We start from the raw sequence: 13,455 nt of genomic DNA, 5'->3' as shown, positions 1-13,455 counted from the left end.
GCTTCTCAAAGAACTATATCTCCCCCAGTTTTTCAATATTTTTAGTAAACCAAATCTTACCTTCTTAATAGAGACTTCAGTACAATTAAAGATTAAGATATATTTTATACTTCTTCCAAATAAACCATATATGACGTGTTTATAACAACATGAAACAAAAATATGAAACAGTACTAATTTTAAAAGTAGCTTAATGACTGACCATACCTAGTGTTAGCAAGAGTGTGGAATGGAACTCTCACACACCGTTGGTGGGAATGTAAAATGGTACAACTAGTTTGGAAAACAGTTTGATAGTTTTTGTTAAGTAAACATATACCTATCATCTGATCCAGTTGCTCTAGAACTAGGTATTTACCTAAGACTTGTACATTAGTGGGCACAGCAGCTTTATTTGTATCATCCAAATAAAAACAAAAAAATAACAGGAAACAACCTAAATGTCAAAAAGTAAATAAAAACGAAGTGTGGTATAAACTTATGAAAGTATACACTTTCAATATGCATAGCTTGCTACAGACCAATTAGTTTAAGAAAGTTGTTAAAATGTAATGTTTAAGGTCAAATAGCTAAATTTATATCCTATACCTTCAGTGAATCTTTCAGGCAGTAGAGGCAATAATCACAAATCAGATAAACCGTTATGCAAATGAGATGACTAGTACACTTTTCAATGGAAAAAAAAGAAAACAGCAATACCTAACACTAATTGAATACTATGTAACATTGTGCTAGTAAGACTTTTTATATAATTATTAGAGGCCCATCGCATGAAATTTGTGCATGGGGGAGGGGGTCCCCTCAGCCCAGCCTGGACCCTCTCCAATCTGGGACCCTTCGGGGGAGGTCTGACTCACAATCCAGAACCACTGGCTCCTGAGTGCTCACCTCCCTGCCTGCCCAATTGCCCCTAATTGTCCCCATTGCCAGCCTGATCACCCCTAACTGCCTCTGCCTGCCAGTCTAGTTGGCCTGGTCGCCCCCAACTGCCCCCCTGCAGGCCTGGTCACCCCCAACTGTGCCCCTGCCGGCCTGGTAGCCTCCAACTGGCCCCCCGCTAGCCTGGTCGCCCCTCACTGTTGCCCCCACCAGCCTGATCGCCCCTCACTGCCCCCCCTCCCCGCCTGGTTGCCCCCAACTGCCCCCTCCCTCACTGGCCTGCTTGACCTAGGCAGCCTGCTGTTCAGTTGTTACTGTGAGGATTTCGTGGCCAATTTGCATATTACCCTTTTATTAGTATAGATAATTTAAACTTTATAATAACCCTTTAAACACTATTGTCATTGCTATTATACAGATTTTTTAAAATTAAAGCTCAGGGAGTAGATAGTCATACAGTATGCAAGTGGTAGAGCTAATATTAGTATGCCTCATAGTCCCAGCTCTTAACCACAATGCAACACTATTTCCTCCATAACACCTAAATACTTAATGATTATATTCGAATGTTATTTTACAGGAAAAGACTTTGTTCTATAAGTCCTTCAATAAAGAGTCCGATAATAATGGTAGAAAATATCATTTAATCATAGCCTAATCGTATTACTGTATTAATAGAAAACATTCAATAACTTAAGTCATGGAAAGCTGAATAAGTAAAAAACAAAAACAAAAAACTCCCGCATCCACTCAAGTTCTGTTGAGTCTACATCCTAAGAACATCTGAAGCCACTCACTTTCAACATTTCCACTGCCACTTTCCAGCACAAACTAAAAATGAACTGTTCTGAAAACCTCCTAACTGGTTCCCAGGCAATCTTACACCCCTTTCGTTTATACTTCATATTTGGATTCACAGTGATCTTCCTAAAATACAAATCACTCAGCTGATCTGCTACTTTAGGATAAAATCAAACTACTTCTAAAGCCTTCCATTTTCTGAATGACTTACATCTCTGCTAACCAACCTCTCCAGCAAATTCTCTTACTCCCATTTCATATACTCTTCTCTTTCCCCACTCCCCCACCACACACAATCTCTACTCCAATGATCCTGAATATGTCATCTACTCAAACGTTCTTTCAGTCATACTCATTTCTGCATTTACACAATCTATTTTCTGCACCTGTAACTTTATGTCCTTGCCGATGATCTCTCTACCATTTACACGCCTGCCCTCCCCCCACAACTGCCCACCCATTCTCCTCAACCTTCAAGTTCACTTTAGACATCATGTTCTACAGGAAGTTTCTCTCACTCCCCAAGTCTAGGTTAAATTTTCACAAATCCCTTCTGGTTGATTCTATATTTATATTCTGTAAGCGCCACAAGACAGAGACACTATGACTGTTGTCACCTCTCTGTTCTCTCTCAATAAACTTTAAAAAGTAATTCAAATTTATTGATATGATTTATAGGCAATAAAATGCAGTGAACAGTTAAATGGATAGTTAAGATGAATTTTGACACTGCATAACTGTCAGCCCAAAAAGGGTACAGAATATTACTATAACCCCTCAAAAGTTCTTTGGTGCCCTTTGCAATCAGTTCCCTCATTTCTATCCCAGCTGACTGATCTAATTTTTTTATCATCAGAGGCTAATTTTGCTTATTATTATAACTGCATATAAGCAGAATCATAGACTATGTAGTATTGGGTAATCTAGCATCTTCCACTTAACACTTCTGAAATTCATCTGTTACTGCGTGTATCAGTAGTTAGTTCCTTTTTGTTGCTAAATAGTATACGATGAACGTACAACTATATGTTAATTCCCAATCTGTTAGACATTAAGATTGTATCCAGATTTTGCTTATTACGATAACTGCTATGACATTAGTGTTCAAGACTTTTGTGCACATATTTTTAATTTTCTTGGTGTGTGTGTGTGTGTGTGTGTGTGTGTGTGTGTGTATATATATATATATACGTATATATATATATATATATATATATATATATATAACATGTTGGGTCATAGAGGAAGTTTATGTTTAATTTTATTTAAAATCTGTCAAACTGTTCTCCAAGGTGGTAGTACAATTTATACTCTCACCAACAATGTATGAGAGTTACTCATATCCTGAAAATTGGTACTGTCAATATTTTTTATTTTAATTACACTAAAGTGTGAATCAATATCTCATTGAGATTTTAAATAAATTTCCCTGAGGACTTAAGATGTTAAGCACCTTTTCTTGTGCTAATTGGTTATTCCCATAAGAACATCTATATATAAAAATGGGTAATATGCAAATTAGCCGGGCGTCACAACCGGCTCAGGAGGAGGCTGCATCACTCAGGACTGCTCAGGAGGAGCTGCATGCGCAGATGGGTGGGAGGGGACAGCGTGCCACCCTCAGCCCCAGCGGACACACATCAAGGGTGGGAGCATGCTCCAAATGGCCACTGCGCAGCTGGGAGTTCGGCCCCAGTGGGTGGCAGCAGTGACCAGCTGGAGCAGAGCCGCCCCGGTCCCAGATGCCTGGCAGTGGTGGAGGAGGAAGCTGGAGCAAAGCAGCTCAGGTCCCGGGTGCCAAAGGGAAGCCAGTGCAGGCAGCCAGGAGATGGAAGGCCTAGTCTTACACGAATCTTTGTGTATTGGGCCTCTAGTATATATATGTAATATTATTATGCATATTACATATTCATATATGCATATATATGAATTGTCTGTTTAAGAGAAAGATATATTAAGGGACAATTAGAGCAATGTAAATTTCATGTTTTTTTTTTTTTTAATTGATTTTTTACAGAGAGGAAGGGAGAGGAATAGAGAGTTAAAAACATCGATGAGAAACATCCATCAGCTGCCTCTTGCTGGGGATGTGCCCACAACCAAGGTACATGCCCTTCACCGGATCAAACCTGGGACCTTTCAGTCCGCAGGCCGACGCTCTATCCACAGATATAAACCGGTTCATGTTTATCTTTATAAATATTGTCTACAAGAAATACTAGGTGAGCACAGAAAACTGAATCCAGCCAAACCAAGCCACACAAAATAGACATCTCTCAGAAGCAAACTTGCTACCTCAATCCACATTATGAGCTATTCACAGCCAATGTTCTACTTTTGTCTAATTTCAGATAACTTTCCTTTCACCACAACTAACAAGCAGCAAACACAGTGTTCATTCCTACGAAAAAATGTCTAGTCTTTTTCAACACAAAGTACCATAATTTTTACAGCATTTAAGTGTTTCTTAATTAATATTTATAAAACTATGCTTTTATTAGGTTGCAATCTTTTACATTTTTCACTAAAGAAGTTTTTTAATTTTGTGCCCCTAACATATTTTCCCCATAAATCCTTTGATTTTTAATAGCACAGTCCTTTATAGTAGAAGAGCAAAACCAAAACTGCTTGTGTCAAAGTGATGGGGACAATTTTGTCTATTTCCTGATCTTAGAGTGAAAACATTCATTGAAGCACCATTTACTATGAATTTTAGTTGTAGGCTTTTCATATTTACTGTGTCAAATTGAGAAAAATTCCCTTCTATTCAAAAGCTTGCTAAAGCCTTTTGATAACAAATAGGAACTAAATTTCCTCAAAAGGTTTTTCTGCATCTATTTAATCCAATCATAATTTTTCTGCTTTTTTCCCTGTTAATGTGTTGAATTACTTTGATTAATTGATATTTGAAAAGTTGAATCACCCTGATCATTCCTGAGATGATCTCAACATGGTCATGGTGCCTTATCCAAAAAATACTCAATTTGCTAGTATTTTTATGAGTGTTTGCATCTACCATTATATTCATGAGTGATACTGGTTAGAAGTTATTTTTTTCTTTTAATATCTTTAACAGGTTTTAGTTCAGAGTTATTCTGGCCTGCAAAGCAACTTGGGAAACATTCCCCTTTCTTTTATTTACTAAACCATATGTAAAGATTGATATTATTTATTTCTTAAATATCAAAATTCATTAATGAAACTAAGCAAGAAGTTTTACTGTGAGAAATTTGTTCTTTATACATTAAGAAGGGGCTATTCATATTTGCTACTTCTTGCGTCAGTTTGATAAGTTGTGTTTTCATTGAATTTGTTCATTTGTCAAATTTGCTTGCATAAAATTGTTCATGATATTTCCTACTATCCTTTAAATAGCTGTAGGAACTGTAGCAAAATCCCATTTTTCATTCCTGTTATCAGTAGTGTATTTCCATACAAATATAAAAAAGTCTTAAATTCCCTCTAAGCACTGCTTTAGGTGAATCACAGCACAAAATTATTAACCTTCCTTAAAACTGTATTATTCTTGCTTTTAACAGTCATTTTTCCTTTAAAGTGAAAAGAGGTTGTCTTTTATATCTACCATTGCCAGAGCTCTTCATTCCTGCTAGTAGTTTTTTCAATCCTTTAAGATGTCATTTCATTGTCTTTTGATCTCCACTGCTTGATGCTACATCAGCCATCATTCACCTTACTGTTCTCTTATGTCATGTGTCATCTTCGTGTGTCTGCTTTTAAGACTTTCCATTTAAAACTGGTTTTCAGCAGTTTAATTATGATGTGCCCGGGTGTAGTGTTCTATATATTTACTTCCTTGGGATTTGCTGAGCTTCTGTGATACACATTGACTTTTTTTCTCCCAAATATGGGAAATTAGTAACCATTATTTTATAATTGAGATATAATTCATATACAATTCATTTAAAACTCGCCATCCATTTTAAGAAGTGCAAATCAGTGTTTTTAGTATATTTACAAGGTTGTGCAACCATCACTATCTAACTACATATTTTCATCACACCAGAAACCTTAAGCAGCCACTAATATACTGTAAGCAGCCACTCCATTCTGTCATCTCTCCAGCTCTTAAAAACAACTAATATACTTTTTCTAAAGATTTTCATATTCTGAATACTTCATATATAAATCATATAATTGAAGCCTTTGTGTCTCCTTTTTTTCTCTTAAGTATAAGGTTCATCTATACTAAAGTATATATCAGTACCTCACTCCTTTTCATGAATAAATTATATTCTGTTATATGAACACATTTTTTTTCAGTTGATAAGCATTTGGGATGCTTCCACTTTTTGGCCACTATGACTAATGCTGCTACGAACATAATGTACTAGTTTTGGGGTAGACATATGTTTTTCAATTCCCTTGGGTATATAACTATTAGAGTAATTACTGTGTCATACCACAAGTCTATGTTTAACCATTTGCAGAACTGCCAGACTGCTCTACAGAATGGCTGCATCATTTTACTTTCCCAATAGTAACATAACACATGGTAGTACCAATTAGTCCACAACTGTCCAATTTTTAAATTATAGCTATCTTAGTGGGTGTGAAAAAGTAACTTATTGGAGTCTTTTTAAAAATATTTTTAATTGACTTTTTTTTCAGAGAGAGAGGAAAAGAGAGGGTGAGAGAAAAACATCTATGTAAGAGCAAAGCATTGATCGCTGCCTCCTGCAAACAACCCCAACTGGGGATCGAGCCCACAAACTGGGTAGGTGCCCTGACTATGAATGGAACCAGCAACCTTTCAGTGCTTGGGACACCACCCAACCAATTGAGCCACACTGACCAGGGCAACTGAAGTCTTTTTTTGCATTTCCCTAAAGACTAATTATGCTGAACATCTTTACTGTCCCTCGCTGTATCATGTTTGGAGAAATCTCTATATAAATCCTTTACCCATTTTTAATTGACTATTTACTTTTTTATTATTTGAATTCAATGAGTTTTTGTATATCCTGGAATCGGAGTCCTTATTAGATATGTGAGTTTGCAACTATGTTCTCCTATTCTGTGGGTTGTATTTTCACTTGCATGAAAGTTTTTCATTTTGATGAAATCCAATATATGTTTTTTGTTTGGTTTGTTGTGCTTTAAGTGTTACATAAGAAATCACTGCCTATGTCATCAACACACAGTAGAAGAAGCTGGGATATGGTAAATTACCTGAGAAATACAGTTGCTCTTGGCCTAGCAAGAAAGAACTAGTCCATCAAAAAAAGGGGTGTAGTCAGTCCTACAAGTATACTTAAAGAACAAGTACCAGCCAGGACCAGAAGTAGTGCCTTCCCAAGCACTAAAAATCCAACCTTAGAACTTTGAATGGATCTTTTAACACAGCACAATTTTTTTAACATGCATTTACCATTTGTAAAATATCTGTTTACTGAGTTAATAAAGATTTCCAAATGTTGACATATTTCATTATGTAAGATTTCTTAAAAATCAGATTTGTTAAAATGACTATAAACCTCATCAAAAATTCTTTTAAGAATAATAAAACTGTCAAGCTCATGGTAGCAGATACATGTTTTCCAAAATTCTAATTTTCATTTTAAAAGTTCAAGTTTTGTCACTGGCAATAAATACTGTCATTTGTTTTACTTGCAAGAGAGTCTCACTTTGTTTATTTTCATGAAACTGTCTGACAAATACCCAACTCTAAAAAAACAGTTTGTCTATAGTTACTCTTTTAAATTAAAATTGCTGTTTCATGAAAAAAAGTGGCTTGCTCAGCGTGCAACTCAAATAAGGGTACAAGTGCTTTTCCTTAGGACAACACAATATTTGCCATACAGCAAAATGTTTGACGTGCACTTCCCATTTCATTTCACTAGAGATTAAAATGAAATGCACTGAAAAGTCAAGATTAATAATAATTAATGTATACTGCTTCAGCCAGAACATTCAGTGCATGGCGGTGAAGAATACTAGTAGTTTGGTGCACTGCCTTGGTTGGTGCTAAAGTGCCAATAGTTTTACCCAGCAACACTTCTGCAGACCAGTACAATTATAAGTACAGTGGAAAGGAAAAACAGCATCTTCATATTTATTATTAAAGAAACAGATTGGACCTCATGAATACCTTGAAAAGATTTTGGAAACTCCCATGGGTTCACAGTGCCCTTTAAGAATCATTACACTATACCAATTCTAACAATTCAAAGCTTTCTCTATCATTCTTATAACACGTTGTCTCATTCCATCAATAATTACAAAGGGCTTAGTATGTAGTGGTACAAGGTAGGTACCAAAGTGTCTAAGTGTCTTTGTGTCATTCACTCATACATCCCAAGCTCCTAGAATATTGCCTAGCTGACACACAACAAACTCTCAATATTTGTTAAATGAATAAATAAAAGAGTAGCTATTATATATTTTAACAAATTCTAAATTATTTGAGAGTACATTACACACACACACACACACACACACACACTCATTATTGGAATTATTTTTCAACATATAGGAAATACTTGTTAGGAAATATGGGACTTCTACTCTTTCTACGTTTAGAATAATTTTATCTTCATACCATTCTAAACTGTAATATATACAGACAGTCCTTGCTTTGCATGCTACCATGGAAAGTTAAACACATGTATCGGAAGCATGTCTTCATTCTGTATGATTCCGTGGTAACTAAAATCTTTGGTAACATGGTACTATCCAAAGCATATTAGTGCAAACAATAGAGAAATAAATCCCAATGGCTCACAAATTCAATTTCAGTAAGATGGGGAGGAAAGCATTTTAGGAAAAAACGAGTGAGCCTCCTTTGGGCAATGACTTTGAATAGGCACCTTAGGGGAAAACAAATCAAACACCTAAATGACTTTTCAAACTCTTAACAAGCCCCTCTCTCACTATTTCCATTTCAGTATCAGTGCTCAGAGATCAAATAATAGAGGCGGTTCAATCTTCAGAGGTGTTTGTGAATTGCTTGGGGGATGAGAGACGGAGAGTCAGGAAAAGATGGACCAGCATTTTATAAGATATTGAGGCAAAATTAGGTTACAATAAATCTAGCCTGGTCTCTTTAAAATTATGGTAATTAATATTTCTCAAAACAGAATTAGTTCAATTCTTTAAACTTATGTCTCCTAACCCTTCCCTCAATTCAATCAAAATGGCCTTAGAGTTACCCAGTTTTAATTTTTCTCCTTCCTTACTCCCATGCCCACATCCACAATGAGAAATTTGCTCTTCCTATTTGAGATGTATTTTTTAATGAATATAAATATTCCAAAATATTATAAATTTTAAAGTGTATTTGGTTCCAACAAAGAATAGGTATTTATACATTAAATGTTTAAATGGTTCTGCCAATAGGAAGAAATTGGAAATATTTTATAAATAAACACAAATGTCAGCTTAGCAATTAAAAAGTGCCACGGGAAAAGCAATAAACAACTTCGCTTTTTTAAAAATTCTATTCTAAGTCTACTTACTAAGCACAAGTGGGACAAATGGGAAATGCTATTTAAACTATACCTTAAAATGTACTGTGATGTTCCAAGGAAGAGCTGAACTTGATGCAAGAAGATCAAATAGCAAACCAATTGGATAATGCCTAAAAATGAAAGAGTATATTTTAAGAAAGAGTAAATATTTAAAGTTATAACTACAACTCCAAAATAAATTTCCAGCATGTTTTAACATCAAGTATCAGGGGACTTTAGCCACATTATCACAAAGAGGTGACATTTTATACTGTTATGCCTGAGTTAATATGGTATAATTTTCAGGCAGCAGGTTGTTTCTCTTCTAATCATTTCATTCCCCAGGGAAGCCTGAATGTACATAATAGGATTGTGCTAAGGCATCTTTTATTAGCCAGGAGCACTATTATGTTATACTTCAATAATACCTAATTATCATCCCAGTATTCATATTGGGCAACCTGTTTTATAAAGCTTATTTAAATATACTTTTGATTTTTAAAACAACTTAAAATTTTAGAAAATTCTGGGAATTAAAAAGAGCAGCTAAAAGAACATGCAATCACCTATTTTGTGGTGGTTATTAATATTAGAGCATCTAAATCTTCAGTCTTTTACTTATACATTCACATCTAAATATAGATTAGGCTATAACCTACTTTTTCCATATAACAATATGTGAAAATTTTCTAAAATGACTGAATATTCTTTTATAATCGAATTTTAATGTTTAAAAAAATTGGATTTCTTAAATAATAGAATGTTTCCTAATATAACCATTACTCACAGTGAACCAAATTATTTAGCAACTAGAGGCCCGGTGCATGAAAACCATGTGTGTGTGGGGGGGGTGCAAAATCCCTCATCCCAGCCTGCATCCTCTCAACAGTCCTGAGCTCTCATAGTTCAGGACCCCTAGCTTCTTATTGGCTGCCTGCAGTGGAGGCGGGAGAGGGCCCTGCCATTGCCACTGTGCTCACCAGACATGAGCCCCGCTTCATGCACGGGTGGGGTCCCTCAATCTGGCCTGCGCCCTCTCACTATCTGAGACCCTTTAGGAGATATAGCAGTGCCAAAGTGGCAGGCAGCTGGGGCTGGGCGCAGCTCCACTGCCACTCATCCCAGTCCCACTACACCTGCTGCCACTGCAGCTGCACTCGCCAGCCATGAGCCCGGCTTCTGGCTGAGTGCACTGACCACCAGAGGGCAGCTCCTGCATTGAGCATCTTCTTCCTGGTGGTCAGTGTGCATCATAGCGACTAGTCATTCCAGTCATTTGGTCATAACAGTTAATTAGGCTTTTATATACATTGAATGGCCAATTTATTATGATCCTCTGAATGCGTAATAATCTGGCCACACAGTATATATCCTATATAATAAAAAGCGAATATGCAAATTATCCCCTCAACCAGGAGTTCAACCAGCAGGCAGGTCGGCTAACCACCCATGTCCCCTCCACCCTGACCAGGCTGGCTGGACCCCACCCTTGCACGAATTCATGCCTCTAATACATGTATATGTATATGTATGTGTATGTGTATGTATATATGTATATACGTGTATATGTGTGTGTGTATACACACACAAACTGAATGCATTAAGAGATCATAATAATCTGGCCACTTAGTGTATATAGATAAGCAAAATAATACAAACCTTGCTGATTTTAATGTACATACCTTATTTTTTATATCACCCTTTTAAAATATATTTTATTGATTTTATACAGAGAGGAAGGGAGAGAGCTAGAGAGTTAGAAACATCGATGAGAGAGAGTCATCGATCAGCTGCCTCCCCTACTGGGGATATGCTCGCAACCAAGGCACATGCCCTTGACTGGAATCGAACCCGGGTCCCTTCAGTCCCCAAGCCAACGCTCTATCCATTGAGCCAAACCGGTTTCGGCTATATCACCCTTTTAAAGAACCTAAAATAGCTTATTCAGTAAATCAAAATTAAATAATACTCCCAACAATGGCAAAAGAGGACTGCTTGGTATTATGTATAGTCCTATTGTTTCCCATATATTAGTGAGTCACTCCTAAATTTAAGAACTAAAAAGTTTGAAAATATATCTTATTTCTCTCAAAATGAGTGACCCAATACATTATCTCAGCAAGATTCAAATATCAGCTAATACTATTTATGCTTCCTTATGTCTACGTAATATAGTTGTGGAAAAGTCTCTAGAGATCATATATTTATTTATGAATGTCCTACTAGTAAAATAAAACAGTGGGTAGCTTTAGTCACATGAGTTGTATTTCTTAATAATCCTTAAACTTCTCTCTATTCAAAGCTCAGCATCTATTACGAGTCTTTCACAAATAGAAATGAATACTGAAGAAAATTTTGGACTACCTAAATTAGGGGTGTCGAACTCAATCAGAGAAGGGGCCAAAATCTAAAATCCAGCCTAAATCGCGGGCTGAATGGTTTACTGAACAGTCATAAACTGTCATTGTGATGGAAACGCAGCGGAGTGCAGTGATGACAGCGCGGTGTGGGCCACATTGCAGGGCCTGGCGGGACGGATTTGGCCCGCGGGCCTTGTGTTTGACACATGTGACCTAAATAATAGAATGTTTCGTTCAGGATATTCTGAAAACAGAAAAGATTCTGGCCTGAATCAAAACCTAAAATAAAAAACAATTTAAAAACAACAATAAAAATATTGCACTAGTGACAAATTATACATTTTAGTCCCTTCTGGTCCCTTTCTCCGGACTCTTAAAATTGTATAAGTTTTACATAAGGCCTTGTATTTTTACAGGTGTATCGGTTCATAATGCAGATTTTTTTCAATAGATGGAATTACACATATGTTGATATATATACGATTTGATATGTACACTATTTTCTTGTATTGACAGCAGGCTTCAAAACTTCATGTCAAATTTTCTGAAGGTGTTAACATCACAGATACTTTTATGCTTAAAAATGTCGAATTTCATGCCAAAAAAAAGAGCATTTGTGGGGAGTTTTATTTCATTACTTTATTTTGAAGAAAGAGTATCATATACTTTGGGAAGCTTATGGTGAACATGCTCCATCTCAACATACTTGTGAATGCAGGTTTAAATGCTTTAAAAGTGATGATTTCGATGTGAAAGACAAAGAATGTTCAGGTCAACCAAAAATGTTTGAAGAAAAACAATTACAAGCATTATTAGATAAAGATGCATGTCAAACTCAAAATCAACTTGCAGAAAGATTAAACGTTGCTCAGCAAACAATTTCCAATTGTTTACAAGCAATGGGAAAGATTTTAAAGGAAAGAAAATGGGTGCCATATCAACTGAAAGAAAAACAAATGGAAAACCGAAAGTCATCAGTAAAATGTTGCTTCAACGGCATGAAAGAAAGTCTTTTTTGCATCGAATTGTGACTGGTGATGAAAAGTGGATTTATTTTGAGAATCCTAAATGCACAAAATCATGGATTGATCCAGGTTAACCACCAACATCAACTGCAAGGCCAAATCGCTTCAGAAAGAAGACAATGCTCTGCATTTGGTGGGATCAGGAAGGTGTGGTGTATGATGAGCTTCTAAAGCCAGGTGAAACCATTAATACTGATCACTACCGACAACAAAAAATCAATTTGAACCATGCTTTGATTATGAAACATCCAGAATGTGCCCGAAGACATGGCAAAGTAATTTTGCTTCATGATGACGCACCATTACACACTTCAAAACCAGTTTAGGACACGTTAGAAGATCTTGCCTGGGAAGTATTAACCCACCCACTGTAGTCACTAGACCTTGCTCCTTTAGATTACCACTTGTTCTAATCAGTGGCACACAAACTTTCTGAGCAGCACTTCAAAACATATGAAGAAGTCGAAAATTGTGTCTCTGAATGGTTTGTCTCAAAACAAGAAAAGTTCTATTGGCACGGTATACACAAATTACCTGAAAGATGGGAGAATTGTGTACCTAGCGATGGACATTACTTTGAATAAAGCACTTTTGATGTTTCTCTTGAAATTATCATTTCCTTTTATTATAAAATCCCCATTATTAACTGGTACATCTGATCTTTTTTAGTCTTCAGTCTTTCTTTTCTTTTTTTTAGTTTTCCTCTTAGGTATCTTAGATATGTACAAATATGTTAAGAATGAATGTGAATATTTAAGCTAACAGGAACTATTGCTTTCCAAATTCTATATAATACTGCACATATAATCATAAAATCTCTTTAACAAATTAAGTAGTTGATCCATTGGATAGATTCACCAGTGGTCCCATAAAATAGCTAGCAATGCAGTATTGTGCACATTCTCTGCCATTCACAATGAAACT

At 36.1% G+C, this 13,455-nt stretch overlaps 1 protein-coding gene across 4 annotated transcripts in view; it reads right to left on the bottom strand.

Annotated features, from left to right (window-relative positions):
* ATG5 (autophagy related 5) overlaps positions 1–13,455 on the bottom strand; it is an 89,271-nt gene that overhangs the window by 56,242 nt on the left and 19,574 nt on the right. For all 4 annotated transcript variants that reach the window (XM_036414138.2, XM_036414137.2, XM_036414136.2 and 1 more), the window contains one exon: positions 9,199–9,277. In XM_036414138.2, coding sequence (XP_036270031.1) covers positions 9,199–9,277 — 79 coding nt within the window. The remainder of the gene's footprint in view (positions 1–9,198; positions 9,278–13,455) is intronic.

This window comes from Pipistrellus kuhlii, unplaced genomic scaffold (genome assembly GCF_014108245.1).
Source record: "Pipistrellus kuhlii isolate mPipKuh1 unplaced genomic scaffold, mPipKuh1.p scaffold_m20_p_5, whole genome shotgun sequence".
NCBI classification, from domain to species: Eukaryota; Metazoa; Chordata; class Mammalia; order Chiroptera; family Vespertilionidae; genus Pipistrellus; species Pipistrellus kuhlii.
This window is presented reverse-complemented; position numbering and strand designations above follow the sequence as displayed.